Source organism: Astatotilapia calliptera, chromosome 23, assembly GCF_964374335.1.
Source record: "Astatotilapia calliptera chromosome 23, fAstCal68.1, whole genome shotgun sequence".
Classification (NCBI taxonomy): Eukaryota; Metazoa; Chordata; class Actinopteri; order Cichliformes; family Cichlidae; genus Astatotilapia; species Astatotilapia calliptera.
The window spans coordinates 26,821,486-26,838,703 of NC_137443.1; the positions used below are offsets into that span (position 1 = coordinate 26,821,486).

The 17,218-nt window shown below is 41.8% G+C and overlaps 1 protein-coding gene across 4 annotated transcripts in view; it reads right to left on the reverse strand.

The window, feature by feature from the left end:
- zeb2b (zinc finger E-box binding homeobox 2b) overlaps positions 1-17,218 on the reverse strand; it is a 99,769-nt gene that overhangs the window by 18,394 nt on the left and 64,157 nt on the right. For 2 of the 4 annotated variants that reach the window (XM_026158576.2, XM_026158578.2), the window contains 2 exons: positions 7,880-8,131; positions 1,356-1,424 (listed from right to left, as the gene is read on the reverse strand). In XM_026158576.2, the coding sequence (XP_026014361.1) occupies positions 1,356-1,424; positions 7,880-8,131 (321 nt within the window). Of the gene's footprint in view, positions 1-1,355; positions 1,425-7,879; positions 8,135-17,218 lie in introns of all 4 variants that reach the window. The other 2 variants (XM_026158577.2, XM_026158573.2) reach the window with 1 other exon arrangement.

A 17,218-nucleotide genomic window follows, 5' to 3' on the forward strand; every position in this document is an offset into this window, starting at 1 on the left:
TAATGAAAAATGGCAGATCGTGTTCGACTCCACCAGAAGAAACACTTAGCTAACTGGGAAAGCTGAAAGTAGCATGTGTAATCAATGGTTATTAAAATCAAAATCACTTCAGCTGCCTATAAACATACACGGGATTGCCTCAGTGATCACTGAGTCAGCAGAGGAAGATTTCCTTTTAATTACAGCGCGCAGTTTGTGGATATGTTTGCTTTGTTCTGTTCAGGAACTCCTCCAGGGACTGCAAAAAGCTAAAAAGGCCTGTATTAACTTATTAACATTCACCAGGCCACCAGCAACCCATTTAGGTTTGATTTTTCTTTTATCCACATGTTAATTAGGCAAATTTTCACAAATTGGAAACCCATAACTCTAGCTCTAGATCAGTTGGCAGTGACCTGGTAGATCTTAAGAGATTCAGGTTCTGTGGTTTAGTGGTTATAACTATTACAACCTTTTATGTTACAGCCAAATTTAGTCTAGTTTTAAACCCAGTTTTGACTTGGAATTAATCATTTTGACCCCATCAGTCTTCAGCAGGTTATCAATAAACCGTTAAGGTTAGAATTACAAACTAGTGACCCTTCAAATTAATCAAATGTCTTACATACATTTTGGCATTACAGTTCTTCTTTTTTGAGATTATCCAACTGAGTATCTAAAACAGGCAGAAGTGCCATCAAAGGGCTGGATATTAGCTGAAATCCAACCCCACTGAAACAAGCCACATTCAGCCTGATGGCACATCAAAGACTTTCTAACCTCTTAACATCCACCAGGTCACCAGCAACACATCTAAGAAGGAGGGATTTGTTTAGTTTCAATCACTTACTAAATAGTCAATTTTTCATAAACTAGAAACTACAAACATATGCTTAGCCTAACACTAGATCAGTAGTCGGTAGTTTGGGGTCTTTAAAATGTACAACTTTAGCTGAATTTGAACCCAGTGTTGGGCGTGAAATGGTCATGTTGAACAGTTCACTTTCAGTTTGAGAAGCTCTTAACATCTACGAGTTCCTACAAGTTGCAGCTGAGCTGCTGGAAGTAAGTTTTTAACCTCTTAACATGACCTGCTAGATGTAAAGATGGTAAAAGACAGTAAGAGAAAGAAAACTAAAATATCCAATCCTTGACGTAGAGGTAGAGAACCCTTACCCTATATTTCGGAGTTAAAAACAAAGGACTTCCATTATTATGTTTATTTGTTCCAATAGGTTAGAGTACTAATCATCAACGATAGGGCTGTCAGACCTTAAAGACTTGCAGACTGACAAAGAAACATGCACGTAAGGCACCAGACAAGAATGGCTTAATATGAAAGGTTTGACACACATACAGCAAATATCTGAACTCACCTGTACCGTTTCCAACTGTCTGCAAAGTGGTATCAGGCCCCAGGGTGTCAAAATCATCTTTTATTTCATCTGCACAAAAACAGAAGAAGAAGAAAAAGCAGAGAAGGGAGGGTGAGTACCTCGATGTACCATGCACGCTGACAAACGCTGACAATGAGGCCTTTAAGAAGAAGGTATGGTGAAACCAATAAAGGCACCGCTGTGCATCGCAGTGCACCACGGCTTTATTCAGCATGCTTAATGAATGCTATCATCTGAGCCAGACAGAGACTTATTTACCTTTAACGTGACAACAAGCGGCGGGGGAGGCGAAGAAAGCTTCAATCGCCAAACAGAGCGATTAAATACAACACGGAACACATCCACCTGAGCAATCATAGAGCTCCAGCCAACACGCAGGCTGAGCTTATTACTCCCCGGCTGTGACGCCGCTGCAATCCGCTGCATGCAGGATCACGCTTGTTTTTTATCATATGTCATTTTGGTGGATGCTTTTATCCAAAGCAGCTTGGAGTATTGTGAGCGCGCACATTTTTGTGATTCACCACAAGCCCTGGCAGAGACTTAGTAGTGCCTTGCTCCGAAACTAAAAGGAATACAACCCTTAACCACAAATTAAGAGTTTTAGTTGCACAAACATTTCTCCCGGGCAGAAATAACCTCATTGGTTGGGGTAAACCTCAGGTGGGTGGAGTCAGAAAATAAATAAATTAATGTTTTCTGGTGAGGTATGAAGCCCGACAATACAGAAAAACATGTAAAACAGGCGGAAACTATTATTTCAAAGCCTCGCACACACGATACTGAAGGGGAAAGTGCATTTTTAACCAAAAAAAAGACACACATTTGATCTGCCCTATTTACCACTTTTCCAGGCCTTTGAATATTCCTTATTCTACAGCAACCTATCTTGATTGAAAGCCTTTCATAAAAGCCTTTTATTTGAAAGTTATCAAGCAATATTCCTCAGTCTCTGGCTAGATTTTAGGCTCTAAGAATCTGTGGCTTTCCTTTTTTGGCTCCACCTACTCAAGCCTGACCTCAGCTATTCAGATTATTCCTTCATCTCAAAGAAACCCTTCCTCGGAGAAATGTTGGTTTAAGCAGGACAAGTTCTTACTGCCAATCAGGATAATGGCTCCCGGTCTGTGCAGACGGGGAGATATTGCCCTGGCACAGGTGAGGCGACAGTAAATAAAGGGTGGATTGACAAGCTCATAAACAAACCCTCTTTTCCACCTCCACCTCACGGTCGACAGGAGGACAGAGACTTGACAATCAGCTTAAGAAGTCCCTGGTCCCTCCTTCCTGCCTCGTCAGTAAAAATTAAATCAAGGTGCTTCCGAGAACATGAGGCCTTTGTCTTAAAATAAAAAACAAGAACAAAAAACCTGCATTGTCTTCTTTTCACGCATCTGTTCTTGCTCTGCTGCTCCTGCAAGGAGGTTACAAGCGTTGCATTGTGAGCATTTTTAATTTTTTTTCCCAGATGACAGCAGGATCCGATGTATCGGACTATCCCTTGGCTATTAAAACAGGATGAGCGCCTACATAAGAGCAACCTGGCTGAGATAATACAGGAAAGGTGGTGGGTGTGTTGTTGATAATAATGTTATCCTGCTTACATTGCTTTGCACAAAAGCCAGAAGCAAAAAGAGTTTTTATTTGGAGTTGGAAACAATGGGCTTGATCGTTGTGGAATGCTTTCTAAGGCTTGCAATTCGGGTTTGCTTGAAATTAGAGATTTGGCTTCTGCGGTGAAATGATAAATACCCCTGTCAATGGCTTCAGAGAATAATGACAGACTCTTCTGCAGGGGTATGTCCTAGTTTAACTTTCCCCATGCTGTACATTTGATTGCACGTCTGCCAAACAGCATCAAAACCACAGTCGCACTATGGGAAAATAAATGGGTTTTAAAGAACATAAATTAAAGCTACAACAAAACAAAACAGATTTAAAAAAATACTTCCACCACAGATTAAAATATACCCACAAGTATCAGATATCAGAATGTAGAAAAGCCTCCCCCCACCCCGTCCACCCTTTTGTGCTTAAAACTCCCTCACATTTCTGTGTCCTCGTAGGCACCGTGTTTGCGTTGGGTAATCAAATTTGACTGCATACTTTTAGTCTGACGCAAGGGGATGACCAGTGGGATTTACTGGCCCTTCACTCTCCCCTATTTACCTTGGAGAACTTTTGTTATCTGTGGTCTAAAGGGAGGGACGGCTGCTTCCAGTAGGAGGTAGACTAACACCACATACACCTCTCTGCTATGGCCTCTGGGACACTTAAATACATAGATCCATGCCAGTGCTGAGCTACATTCAAATGGGACAAAGTGCCATTGCAGTGAGTGACAGTGGCTCATTGCTCTTTTTAACTTTTTCTGTTTACATATCGCACAATCCTCTCTCAGAGAGACTCAAATTAGTTTCCTTGTTTTAAAACTGGTACTAAAAAGGCATTACATTGAGTGTAATGCCTTTTTATTCTATTTAGCGATGTATTTATAACAATTTAATCATTATGTTAAGTTGTGCTTTTTCCCCCGACATGACAGGGATCAGTAATAACTGTTACTCCATGTTGTTGTCTAGCTATTTCATTTGTTAATCCACATTTTTAGCTTGCAATTCAAAGTGACTGCTAGCCATACTGTTAAATAAAGAATTTCCAACTTTATTTCCAACCAAAATTTGCAATTTTAGTTCACTGTTTTAAGTGTATATCCAAAGAAACTATGGGCCAAACTGGACTAAAACCATGAAAATATCTTTAAGTCTCTTAGCTATTTCAAACAGTTATCTATATTTCTAATACCCTGGCAGCTTTAAAATCTTCATTTCTCTATTCATAATTTTAAGTCTTTATTTCAATTGTTATTTATACTTTTACTAAAAAAAATCATTGTCTGTAAATTCTTAATTTTAGCTACCTATTTCAACTGTTGTCCACAATTTAAGCGAACTGTTAGCTATATTATTAGCAAAGCTAATAAGCTAGCCAGTTCAATTATATTTAGTTTGTAAAATAAACTGTATTTTCTCGTTTTTCATATTAGCTGGGCTGGGCACAGAATATAGAAACACGCCCTTGGCAATGGATGGGAATTATGATTAGTTTCATTGGCTGGGAATTGCTGCCTTAAACTAATAAAAACGTCCAACATTAGTGTTATTAGCTTCTGTTTAGAGAAGAATTCTTAGAAAAGTGAGTTTATCCTTGAAAGGGAGCTTAAAAATGTTACATTATGAAAACAAAAACTGCAAGTAATGTCAGAAAAGCAAAAGAAGAGAGGCATCTGATTTCTGCTGGATCCACTTATACCACAAATATGTGCCTATTCTTGCTCATGGAAAGCGTCTTGGATGAAAGTGTCCGCTAAATGGTGGAAAAGTGTGTTTTGTTAGCAGTAAATCACTGAAGACCTGAGGCGGTAAGGTACACACCTCCTTGAAGAGTGATGTTGAGGTTTGAGAGCCGACTCTGGACTCAGGAGGAGTCCAGACTACCTTTGGCCCGACTGTAATTCCACCTATTTTCATAGCAGCTCAGATGCTGTTTATTTTGAAAACATTCCTGTTTTTATGGCCGGTCACTGCAGTCACAGGCGCTTTAAAGTTCTGCCTTTGTGCATTTAGCCTCATTTATCCTGAATCTGTCATGTTTGAGTCAAGCGCCTAATAGTTCTGAATCTCGGAAACAAAACAAAAGTGGCAGGATTAAAGGTTTTAGAAGGCTAATGCAAAATGGGATATTTTTAGACTTGTCAATGGCAGATACTCTGTTCCATCGCTTCAAAATTGAGCATTTAGCAGCCAAAGAACACAGTGTTTTCCTCTGAATTTTATTCTTGGCAGGATGGATAGGCATCTAAAACGCTATGGGAAAGTCCTGGACTGCAGTAGGTGTTTAAATGACAAATTAATAACTGCACAACTCGATAGATGTGCAAAGAAAACAAGAACCACTGTTTGATCGAAAACAGAAGGCCAAATTTGGCTAAAAAATATATTTTTTCGTTTTGTTTTGTTTGCAAACAACACAAACATGAAGCAAACAGCGCTGCTGTCAGAAATCCCCCTGCCCCCCCACCGACGGCTGGGAGAAGGGGTTTAAAAAGGGCAATGGGGGGAAGACAGGTGATTTATTTGAAAACGCCTGTCAGTGATAATGATGTCATGCTTTCCAGCACATCGTGTCCAGCCTCACTGTGGGATTAAGGAATGTCAAGGACAATGCCAGACACAAGACTCTGATTGTGCGGTGGAATCAGACGAGGCTCTGCGATAAACTTTTTCTTTCTTACATGCTGTAGTTGTGTCTGGGAGAGTCACCTCGGCTGTTTTTGCCCCGTACAGTTTCTATTTGGCTCGAATATTCCCAACCCTTCCCAGGACCTTCATTCAATCACGCTTCCAAGACCTGTGCAAAAACTCTCGATAGGGGAGTGACGACCAAATCAGTCCGAGTAGGAAGGAGGGAGGGTGCTAACTTATCTCAGGCCTGAGTTATGTGCTGAGGTATCACTGTAGACACTTAGGCACCGCGGATGTTAAAAAAAAAAAAAAAAAAGAAAAAGGCAGGCTGGGAAACACAGCACCCGCAAGATTGGGAAAGAGACTCCCAAACGCTCTAATGAACTTGACTTGCTCTCCGAAATATGTCAGACGCTTTATCACACAAGAAGCATATTATCTGGGAATTGCAACATAGTTGAATTACAGACATTATGGCACCGCAGGTCTTTATCAAATAAACAATTACCGTGTGCAATGACAGCTTGTTTATCCTTTATCTTGATTTATTTACCAAACTGTCTTTTCTTTCTTCCACCCCTTAAGGAGGCAATATGAACGGTTATTTAGGAGAAGTGAAAGTTGATACCCGCTAAGTTTTTCCCCCCCTTATCCCTAATAAATGTGCAATTTTCCCCCATATTAAAATTTAAGACTGCTGAATGTTCCCCCGTTTTTCGGCACTGTGCACAGCTAGTTCATTAGCAGAAATGAATAGCAAAGCCCAGCTCATTTAAATGGGCTGTCTTACATGACTTCTCGCCATACTCTGTTCCTGTCACATGCTTCCAAGAATCATTGACTCTTATTATACATGTAAATGGCTATCATAAAAATAAAAATTTCATTTAAGATTGTTAATGACTTTTTGCAGCAGTCTGGCTTCCTTTAATGATTATACCCTGCCCCCTAATTAAAAGTATTTATCTTTCAAGCATCTGTGACTGGGGCCCCTGCAGAAGGAGTTGCTCAAACAAAAGACAATAAGTCAGTCAAGTTGGGGTAGGTATCACCTGCCTGGGATTAGGCAGCTTGTTAGGGGCGAGACGAATTAAGCAGCATCAGTCACTGCTGGACGTTGCTGAAACACCATAAAAACACGCTAAGATTTCATTTCCTGCAGCGCACAGGCTTCTTCCCCACTCCACCTCCTCTTTATACATTACTGTAAATATTTTTTTGTTGTTTGGCTTTTCTCTAAGCGTGAACCAAATGGTCTCTGCCGCTCACAGAGAAACTGTTTATCATGTCTGTCTGCTGAGGGAGCGTCATCGGGGCTTCACCGTCAGACCTGGCTCAAGCATTGTTTGCAAAACGCTCCGTGGCGTTTGTTTAAGTCTGCTCGGGCACCAGATGGGTGGGGTTTACAGCATAAGATGATACCACAAGTGGCAGGATGAGCACACATTCACTATAGAGTATCCATGAGTGAGCTTAGTGGTAGTTTTTCTGACTGACAGCTCACCTGAACCCCACACATCTGGTAAGAAAAGCCAAGAGTTCTTATGGTTCTAAATCTTCCCAACCCCAACCCTAACTCGAAACCTAAAAAAATCTAAAATCTAATTTTTGCTTTATTAAGTCTTGGCAATCAGGGTACAAAGAAAATAACCATCCTAATTGACCAAAATCAACCAAACTTAACATTTCTTCTACAAAAAAGCCCAAAACATAGGCTGAGGGTAGGGAAGGTGTTAGTGTTACCGCCTATAAGAACTTAAACCGCAAAGGGTTAAAAGAACATGGATGTTTGCATGATTTAAAATATATTCTTCTATCATCTTCTGATATTTCTAATAGTGCAGGTCACGTTTCTCAAATAGTGGATATCCGAGTTTGGAATAAACACCCCCATATGTTTTCTTTGTCATTTCAGGCAACAGATTGCTGCCTGTTTAGGAACCTCAGTGGGCAGATCCACAACTGTTCTAGTCAACAAAACCTAGACTGAAAGCCAAGCAGAATTTAATTAGGAAATCATCAATTTGCCGTTTTGCCAGCTTTACAAGCTCAAGAAAAATCCAGCACAGAGTTACTTTGGGAAGTCACAGAGCTTATCCGCGATCACGACATCAAGCTGATGCCATTCTACACATCTGACAACTGCCAAGGCTCATTTTAAAGTGTCCCATTAAGGTTGCCTGTGCAAGCTGCTTTGCAACCCAACTATTACCAAACTCCTACAGTTGACATGACTGAATTTACTTGTTCTACACTCACCAGTACCGTCCACGGAAGCACTCAGCATGTCATTGTCGGGCCAAATGTGCTCCACGCCGCTGTCCCTCATCTCGTCGTCATCGTCGTCTTTGTTCAGCAGGCCGTGTCCCTCGATACGTGGCGAGACCTCAGGGTTGGTGAGGCTGGCCGGGCTGCCGGTTCCGTTGATCAGAGGGTCTTCCTCAGACACTGGCAGCTTGTCTTCCTCCTCCGTCTCTGATCCGGTCTCCACCACATTCTCGTAGTTGAGAGCTGTGATACAAAGGAAGAACAAATTTGGTCAGTACAGGAAAGCACGGCGGAGAAATAATGCAGTTCTCTACAACTTCTTGTGGACAGATGAATCTGACGAGGGATTTAGACCAGTTTTGGAAAACTGAGGTCTATCCGCAGATTAAAAGGATAACCCCACATTACTGCTCAATGCAAGGCGTAGGCCCCTTTTTCTTTTGGTGGGTTACACCCCAATTACAGCATCCACGGCTGGAATTTGTGACTAAACCACAGCGGTGGGCAGACAGCTGTCGAGGAGATACGAGCCAAAATAGCCACTAATTTTCAGCCGTGCTCACATGCCTTGGATGCCAACGAGCTGCACCTTTCAGGATGGCTCTGCTCCGGAGCATACCGCTCACATTTGAGATGCTCCACATAGCACGTACAATATTACAACTGTTGTTGCTATGCATACAAAAGGCTTAACCTATAGTGATTTAGATTATTCACTGCATGTAGCCCTCGGATGTCTTCACATTTGCATTGCCAGTGAACCATGAACATTAATATAAATGTTTCTTAACATATTAAAATATAAAAGCATGGCAGCGCCTTTAGGCACATACACACACACACATTCAAAACTCCAACAGCAGGGCTCGCCCAGTTCCACAACACCCAGGTCCCAGACATATGCCTGCATTTCTTAAAATAGACGGCCTGTAAATAAGGGCTGTGAACTCAATCAAAGGTGGCTCTCGTGCAAATTAGTCACCACCATCGGCTGGTTCTCAGCGAGTACGCGCCACGGCGTAAATCACTGCAGAAAAGGGACGTCAGAGGACTTATTGGAGCAGTGCAGATGGATGGCATCACATGGGGACACACCTCATTGGCAGCTTGTGCAAAAATGTTCTGTGGTGAGAGCCAATCATGGGAGGGCCCAGAGTCTGAGCCACCGAAGTGAAGAGGTGGAGGCTTTCGTTGAATTTATGTTTCCGAGTCATAAAAAAAGCCTTAGCGAGCCCACAAGTCAGCAGAGCTTCGGTGAAAATCAATAGATTTATATCTTGTTTGTGGAAAATATGCAGAACTCCTCACATTGTGACCCTGCGAGGAATGAACAAGCTTAATTAAGGCGGTTTTTATGCCAAAGTTATAGCTACAAGTGTCCCTGCCTCTTGAACTCTCTGAGAATCAGGAGTGCCAACCAGATGAAGTTCATGCACGGCATTTCTGAAAACGTTATACATATCAAAAGATAAGCCTCCCCACATCTCCTTCTGACACGTCTCTGTGCGATTGACTGGTCTGCACTTGCCTTCAGCGAACAACTGCACAACAGGTGCAAATTAAAATGAAAACAGGGCTTTCAAACGTGGGAGGGGAGGCAGTTGGGGGTGGTGGGCAGGGGTGGCAGGCAGGCAGAAAGTGGGGGAGGAGATGAGGAGGAGGACGAGGAGGAGGGTGGGAGTGCGGTGACCTGCCTCGAATACCAATCGACGGAGGAAACAAAACCTTTTCAAGAGGTGTGATCACAAGGGTTTAGGCAAGTTCAGACTCAGTAATGCTCCTTGGGGACGACAAAAAAGGCAACCGAGGCAGGAGACCCACGAGTGGAGAGAGACGTTAGGAGTTCCTGGGTGGTCCACATCCACCTTGGTACAATTGATATTGTGCTTTTATTTGAAAGGTTGGATTGAAAGAGAGCCGTCTCTACCTGTCAAACGTCTAGACGTCTGAATGAGATGAAAGTTTGCCAGACTTAGAAATCTCTTAACTTAAAAATTGTTGGAATTCACCTCTCTGCGCCCCTTCACCCCTCAAGTTTTGAACTTTCCTCAGCAATGTCCCATCAGCTCTGTATCCCCCTCCTCCCCAGCTTGCCGAGGAGGGGGCAGCAGCACAGGATTGGTAGAACAAAAGGCCAAGAGGCTTGGGAAGCTATCAACCCGTTGCTGTGAACCTGATCTCTGGATGCAGATTCAATGACGGCCGGGCAGGGGCCGGCTGAATGAAATTATCTAAGGCTGGACAGGTTTTAAAGGGCCTATTCTTCCCTAATAAAAGGAGCTAGGGAGCTTCTTTTTGTTTAGCAACACATCCACCGCAGCAATGCACACCGTTCTGACTTCCCACATAAGGAATGAGGGAGCGGAGCAAACTTTTCAGGGCAGGACTGAGAACACCGGACCTCAAAGTAAAGCAAAAGAAAAAGAAAAAAAAAGAGAGAGGAGCTTTCTTTTTTATTTTTGACACCAGTTTATGTCTCCTGCTGCTTTTTCTTATCTCTCGTGACGTCTTGTCCTCAAGTTTCTGAACAAATTTAAACACGGGGGCGTTGAACTGTCTCCGTGGATGCAATCTTCCCCGAACGTCAGCTGTCTCCTCCGCATTCAACGTATACCTCCAAGAAGGCAAAATGACAGTGGGGTGCTCGTCAAGTCAAACGCGCAGTATTAACGTCAAGAAAGCTGCCATTGTTTAGGTGCCACTGCTGACAAGAGCCTCTCCCTCTCTGAGCATGAAGCATCTATTGGTATTGTGTCAAGCAACAAAGTAATTCTAACCTACTAATATTTCGCAGGCAGTTATTTCATCCCCCTCCCCGAACCTCACTCTTAATCAGTCTTTTGTGTTGCCGAGGAGAGCGAAAGACAAAGAAAAGATAGTGTTTACTTCTCCAGTGCCTCTCCTCTTCTCTCCTTTTCTTACCTTAAGTGTCATCCTTGACAAAAGCAATTATGAACGACGTTTCGCAAACTGTTGCCGCTACCTGTTTGCTTTCTTCTACTCCTCTTAAGGTAAATTGGGGGGGGGGTCTTCGACTTGCGTTTTTGTTGATAATTAAAGTGACATGTGTAGCAGCGCAATTCTTGTTTAATATCAGGTTTTAAGCTATCTGACATAACCCTTTCACAGTCCCAGCATTATTCTGTCACTCACAAAAAAAGTACAGAGTGAGGACTAATATTGATTAGTACGGCTGGAAGCATCAGCAATGACAGCCTGAGAAAAAAATCAAGAGTGCAAAGGGACAAAGTCTTATTAAAATCTCATCATTTCTTTGATAAAGTCAGGGAGGAAGAAAAAAAAAAAAACAATGGCGCAGGCAATTCTTCAGCTGTGACAGTTGCACTCTGCAGACACAGAGAAGCCCGTGGAATTAATTTAGTCCAACTCTAACATGATTGTATTTACAAAGCTTCAGGTTTGACAGGGAACGAGTAGCTCCAGTGATCAAAACACGCTTTTAATGTTGGAATCACAATTGACTCCTGCACACAAAAAAGAAAGAAAAAACCCCACCAAAGATAACAGTTGTCAGGCCACATGCTGCGTTCAAAGATGCCCAAAGTCACTTGGAGGAATAGGCAGCTACCAACTTGCGTCTTTGATGTTGACCGCACGCATCTGTTTGTCGGAAAACTTTTGCATATATGATAAGTCTGTACAAGCCGAGCGTGCTTGACACAGAATAAAAAGTCAAAAAAGGAGCTTACGTTCAGATCCGTTGGGCCTTTGATACCAAAGTTTGCTTTTAAAACATCTGACGAAACCTGATTAAACTCTGTGAGGTCTAAGTAATCACTGGTTATGACCACAACACTAAATCTAGGCAATTATAATATCTTTTTTTTGTTGCTATTTTTCTGGCAATCAGGATACCAAAACAAAAAAGGATCATTCTAACTGATATGCATCAAAAAGACTTTTTTTCCTTGTCTCCTAAACTCATCATTAGGGATTGGGCTCATCATTTAATTGTGACTTCATCACAAAAAATACATTAGTGTCTAAGTACTTAAACCTAACCCCTAAAATCACCCAAATCCTACATTTGGCCTATTTTTAACATAGAAAAGTGGTTTGGGCTCCTTAAATAATAGAAATCAGGTTGTAGCGACACATTAACTCTTTGATGACTTAGACTTTGGGCTGGAAATTGACTTTTTTGGTAAAAGGTGAACAACTTTTATTGTATGTCAGATGGAATGATTATTTTCTTTTAAATCATTAAATTATTTTCTAATTTAATAAAAGCAAAAAATGAGATATGATTGTCTACAAGGTTGCAAATAGGTTCAGAGCTGTATTTTGGGTCATTAGTCGTTAAATCTAACTCTTAAAATCATGCAAACCCATATCTGTGCCTCATTTTAAGCATCAAAACTTGTTTCTGCTTCCTTAAATATCAGATATCTGATTGTAGCATCAAGTTAAATGAAGCTGGGTTACAACAAATCAAGAACATTTCTCTTCAATGCCCAAGTACACTAGGTTACTCTATGCCATAAAATCCACCCTCCTTTGCTCTAAAGCCCGAGTTCAGAGGTGTTCCACTTGCGTTCTGCCAAGAAAAACCACTTCACAATGCTAACAGGTATAATCACATTTATTTAACAATCCCAAAGTAGTCATCAGGTGCCCAGAGGAGGCTGCGCTAAAAGCCCTTCCTGCTGGAGTCTCCGAGCCAGAGAGGAAAAAGAGCTCTTACTGTTCGGCAGGCCAACGGTGGAGGTGATCGCTGCGGGGAGAATGACTAACACCCACGTTCGCGCTCTCACGCTAACCCCGGCTGACTTTTTAGTCAAGTGTCGAGGCTTAGCTCCAGGTGACACGCTCGGCCTCCTACGCCGATAATGAGCCAGGACATTCTCCCTATTGGACGATAACTGCTCGCGCTCGCTCCCTGTCTCATGAATGTGAGCCAAGCGGATCACCTGGATGGCTGGGAGGGAGATGGGGAAGCAGGGGCGCTCTGTTAGTCAGAGTGTGTCCGTGTTTGTGTGTGTGTGGGAGGGCATTAAGGTGGAAGCGAGGTCGCTGCCTTGTGGCTACCGCCAGCAGTAGTGGATTCTCGCGATGACCTTTTGTCTGCCATTGTTCCTGTCTGCAACAGTTTAAGCACTTCCTCGGGTAAGTCTTACTCCTGTCTGATGGAAAGCTCACACCTACAGCGAAGACGGTTAAATCTTATTTTATACATATCCTTAGACAGACTTTAAGGCATTTTTTCTGAAATAAAACTCAAACTGGGCTAACAGCGCTCCTTAAAGAGGAACTATTTTATAGATTATTTCACCTTTGTGTTCAAAACAAGAATACACCCTCCTTCAGTCGCTAAACCAGAGCCACCCCAACCCAAATCAGGCCAGACAAAAGGATAGCAGACATGTTTGGATATTTTGTGCTATCTTGTCTCAGTATAATGGTGTGATCGAGCACAAGGGGCAAATCAGGGCCAAGTCGGTGAAAGGACGGTGGCAGAGGGCAAACAAAAGCTCTGAAAGGAGACAGAGGGGGAGAGTGAGGGGTGAGGGCCGGAGAGAGGGGAGGGAGAGACGATGAATGGTGAAAACTCAGTGAAGTGTAAACGCAACCTGGGAGTGTTTGTGTGTGTGCGTCTGTCTGGGCACTGCATGTGTGCGTCTATAGAGAGGGGGAGGTGTGCTGCTGCAAAGTGAAGTAAGTGACGGATATAAGTTGCTGGGGACGACACCTTTAGGTGTTTAAGAGCTAATTTTGAGTCAGATTTATGAGCAAATAGCAGTAAAAGAAGTCACTGTCGAAGCTTAGTAAGTTAAAGAAAGTCTAACTGTGGACATCCAGAGTGAGGCAAACAAAATAAACTCCAAAAACTGCGACGTGATGAGAGTTTTGACGGAATTTAAATCATTCTGCTTGCAAGAGAGTGAAACGTAAGAAATACTGCACTGTTTTCATGCCAAGAAAAGCCTCCCAGCATGAGCGTTTTTCAGGAAATTTGCTCCGACTAATGTGTCTGATAAGTCTTGTTGACCAGATGACATTAAAGCATTGCAAAAAGGACCGATTGCGGGGTTCAAATGAGGCAATCGTAGCCCTTTTTTCTTTCGTGTTTGCAGTCGTTTAACTTTAATACGACAGCACTATAGCACGATAGCGTAGGTTGCCCCGAAAACAAACGACGCTCATAACTCGATTGTGCATAATTAAGCTGAGATTACAGAAGGATTTTTACACGGAGACACATAAGGGGGTAAAGAGGCCACCAAATGGCAATTTTCTTCCTCTGTTAGAGACTACCAAAGAAAAAACTCGCAGCATCGATATTTGTGGCATCTTCCGACCCATTGGACTGCGTCGAATCGCCGCTGGGTTGTGTCCACGAGGAGCCCCTCGCGCAGCCCTGACTCTAATTCAATTAAAGCACCATTTATTTGCAGAGGAGGCCCGAGCAACAGGCTGGGGAGGGCGAGGGAGGCACAGAAAGCTTCAAGGTTTGCTCAACAGCTCAGAGGTCCCACCTTTGCCGGGTCCTGCATGGATTCACCATCTGTGCCCACCCCGCCCCTTCCTCCTCCTCCTCCTCCCCCAGTTCACACATGTTCCTGCCTCCAACAAATGTTCGAAGAAGTAAACCTCCCGTCCTTCCCCCCACCGCCTGCCTCCTCTTCGTCACACAAGCCAAAGAAGAAGAATAAAAAAGACACACAAAAGCTTCCCCTGGCTGCCCTCAGGACTCCCAGGCCAGGAGAGTGGGAGGGAGGATTCAGAGAAGAAGAACAGAGGAGGGAAAGGTTGGGAGGCAAAGGGGAAGGATGAGGAGAAGGGGGAGGTGGTGATGGAATATATATATATATCCATACATATATAAAATGTTTTCTCGGCACAGGTGAGCTTCCCCTTCGTCTCCTCACGTTACCTGACACTCGTCAAGCAACGGGAAGAAGGGGGAAAAAACGGTTAAAATTAGAAAATTTAATTTATTTGATAATTTCCCAGAATAATTAGAGTTAATATGGGTTAATTAATATGCAAATCTCTCAGCAGATGTTCAGCAGCGAGGCTGCGCACGGCTGAGGAAAAACAGCCCCCTTCTACTTTCTCCTGCCTGGTTTTGGCTGTCAGTTATTGGGCCGTAATTACTGTAACTAACCAAACACACACACACACACACACACACACACACACACACACACACACACACACACACACACACACACACACACACACACACACACACACACACACACACACACACAGAAGGGGGAAAAAAGAAAACGTTTGCTGGGTGAACTGCTTCCAGTTTTGGAGTCGTCACAGGCAAAGCAGGGCTTCTTACACACATAAAGGGAGACCATCGCTAATTTCCCCTCCACTATAAAGGCCCTTTTTAATGCTCGGAGCTGAATGAATGCAGCAAGTGCTTTAAACTATTTGAAATTTGCGGGGCTTTTTCTGTGCGTGCGGGTATTAATGTGAATTGTAAAGAAGAAGAAGAAGAAGCATCAGTGCAGGCAGCGACAAGAGCACCTGCGGGTTAATATGAAGAAGGAAACACAGCTAATAAAACAGATGTGTGGAGCCGCTGCGAGCATAATAAAGAGACGGACATGTTTACACGCGTGTCTACAGCTGAGCCGAAACACAATGATCGCACGTGGATTCAAACCAGAGTATGGACAAGTACCAGGGCCACGCTAGGGAAGGAGGACTTTCGGTGTTACTGTTTGTTAGAAACAAAAAGGAAACAAATCAGAAGATGTGATGTTATTCCCACATTTGAACTTTTAGTCCATCATTATTTTACGTACTTTTCAAAAACATTTTGTGGATGAGTTGATCATGTCCTCCTCTTTTCATCTTTATTCTTCGAACTTTCCATCGTTTTTTGTTTACTCTACCTTTCTCCTGTCTTCTTTCCATCATTTGTAGTCCCATTATTAAAACTTTTATTTACTTTTTCACGTTTTCTCGACACGCTCATCACATCTTCTACTTTTCGTCTTTGTTCTCAGCATTTCTCCTTTATTTTAAACGTTTTAACTACATCTTCCAACATTTTGACTTTATTGTACGGTCAAGTTTCAGTCTTGATATTTTAACTTATACTTCACTTTGTTTAAGATGTTGATTTTACCCTCTGCTCAACTTTTTGACTTTATTCTCAAACTTATTTTAACTTTGTTCTTAAAAAATTAACTGTATTTTTTAACATTTTGATTTTAATCTACTTTCCAACTTTCTTCTTCTTTTATCTTTCTTCTGAAGTTTTGATTTAATTTTCCTACATTTGTGATTTTATTCTTGACATTTCAACTAGAATCTTGAAAATTATGGTATTTTTTTTCAGTATTTCAACTTTATTTAGGCTTAAATTATACTATATAACGGTGTCATTTTCTTTCTGACTTTGTTCTTGATATTACACCCGTACTCGTCATTCTCTGTAAGCATTCAGAATTTATTCTCAAAATTTTAACTTTACTCCCAATATTAAGATTTTGAATCTTTATTTGTTAAACTTTGTCAACAAGTCAGTTTTGCAAAATTGTTGGTTTTATGAGGAAACATTTTAAATTTACTCTTAATAATTTAACTGTATTCTAAACATTAACTTCAATTCCAACTGATTTCTCTACATTTTGTTTCCACTTTACTTCTGATTTTATTTATTTCTCCTACTTTTCAACTTTATTCTTGACACCTCTCAACTTTAATCAAAAAATTATAGCTAGTTATAATTAATATTTCAATCTATTTCTTGAACTTGATTTTCATTAAAATGAAAAATAAAATAACTAAACTCTCCCTACACGTTTTTTAAAATTATTAACAGGATCTATGCCGTGCTTCTTAATATGAAACACTTGCACTGAATATAATGCTGGATTTTTTCCATTTTTTGACACAAATATCTGCACACTTCTTACATAACTTAACAACTTGCTAATCAGAACTTGAAGAAAAGTGCCATCTATTCCTACATGTTAACAGTGTAAAAACATGCTGTTTCAATTTGAACATCTCTGAATCCTGTGCTGACTTTAATTGAGCTCCGACGGCTGACAGTAGAGTGGCTGGGTCTTTTTTAAAACAACTTATTGATCAGCTTACCAAAACAATAATCAGGAGATTGTTTGGTAATGAAAATAATCACCAGTTGCAGGTCCAGACTGAATACGTCTCCCTCTCTCTCTCCCCCTTGTTTGTATTCTTGTGGGAGGAGGAGAGAGTTACCTTTAATAGAAAGATTTAATTCATGAATTCTTCCCTGGGGAGGGAGGAAGAATATAAGAGCCTATCTCGGGGTGCTTGCCAGGGTTCTCCTGTGGTCAGCTCTCTCCAATAATAATG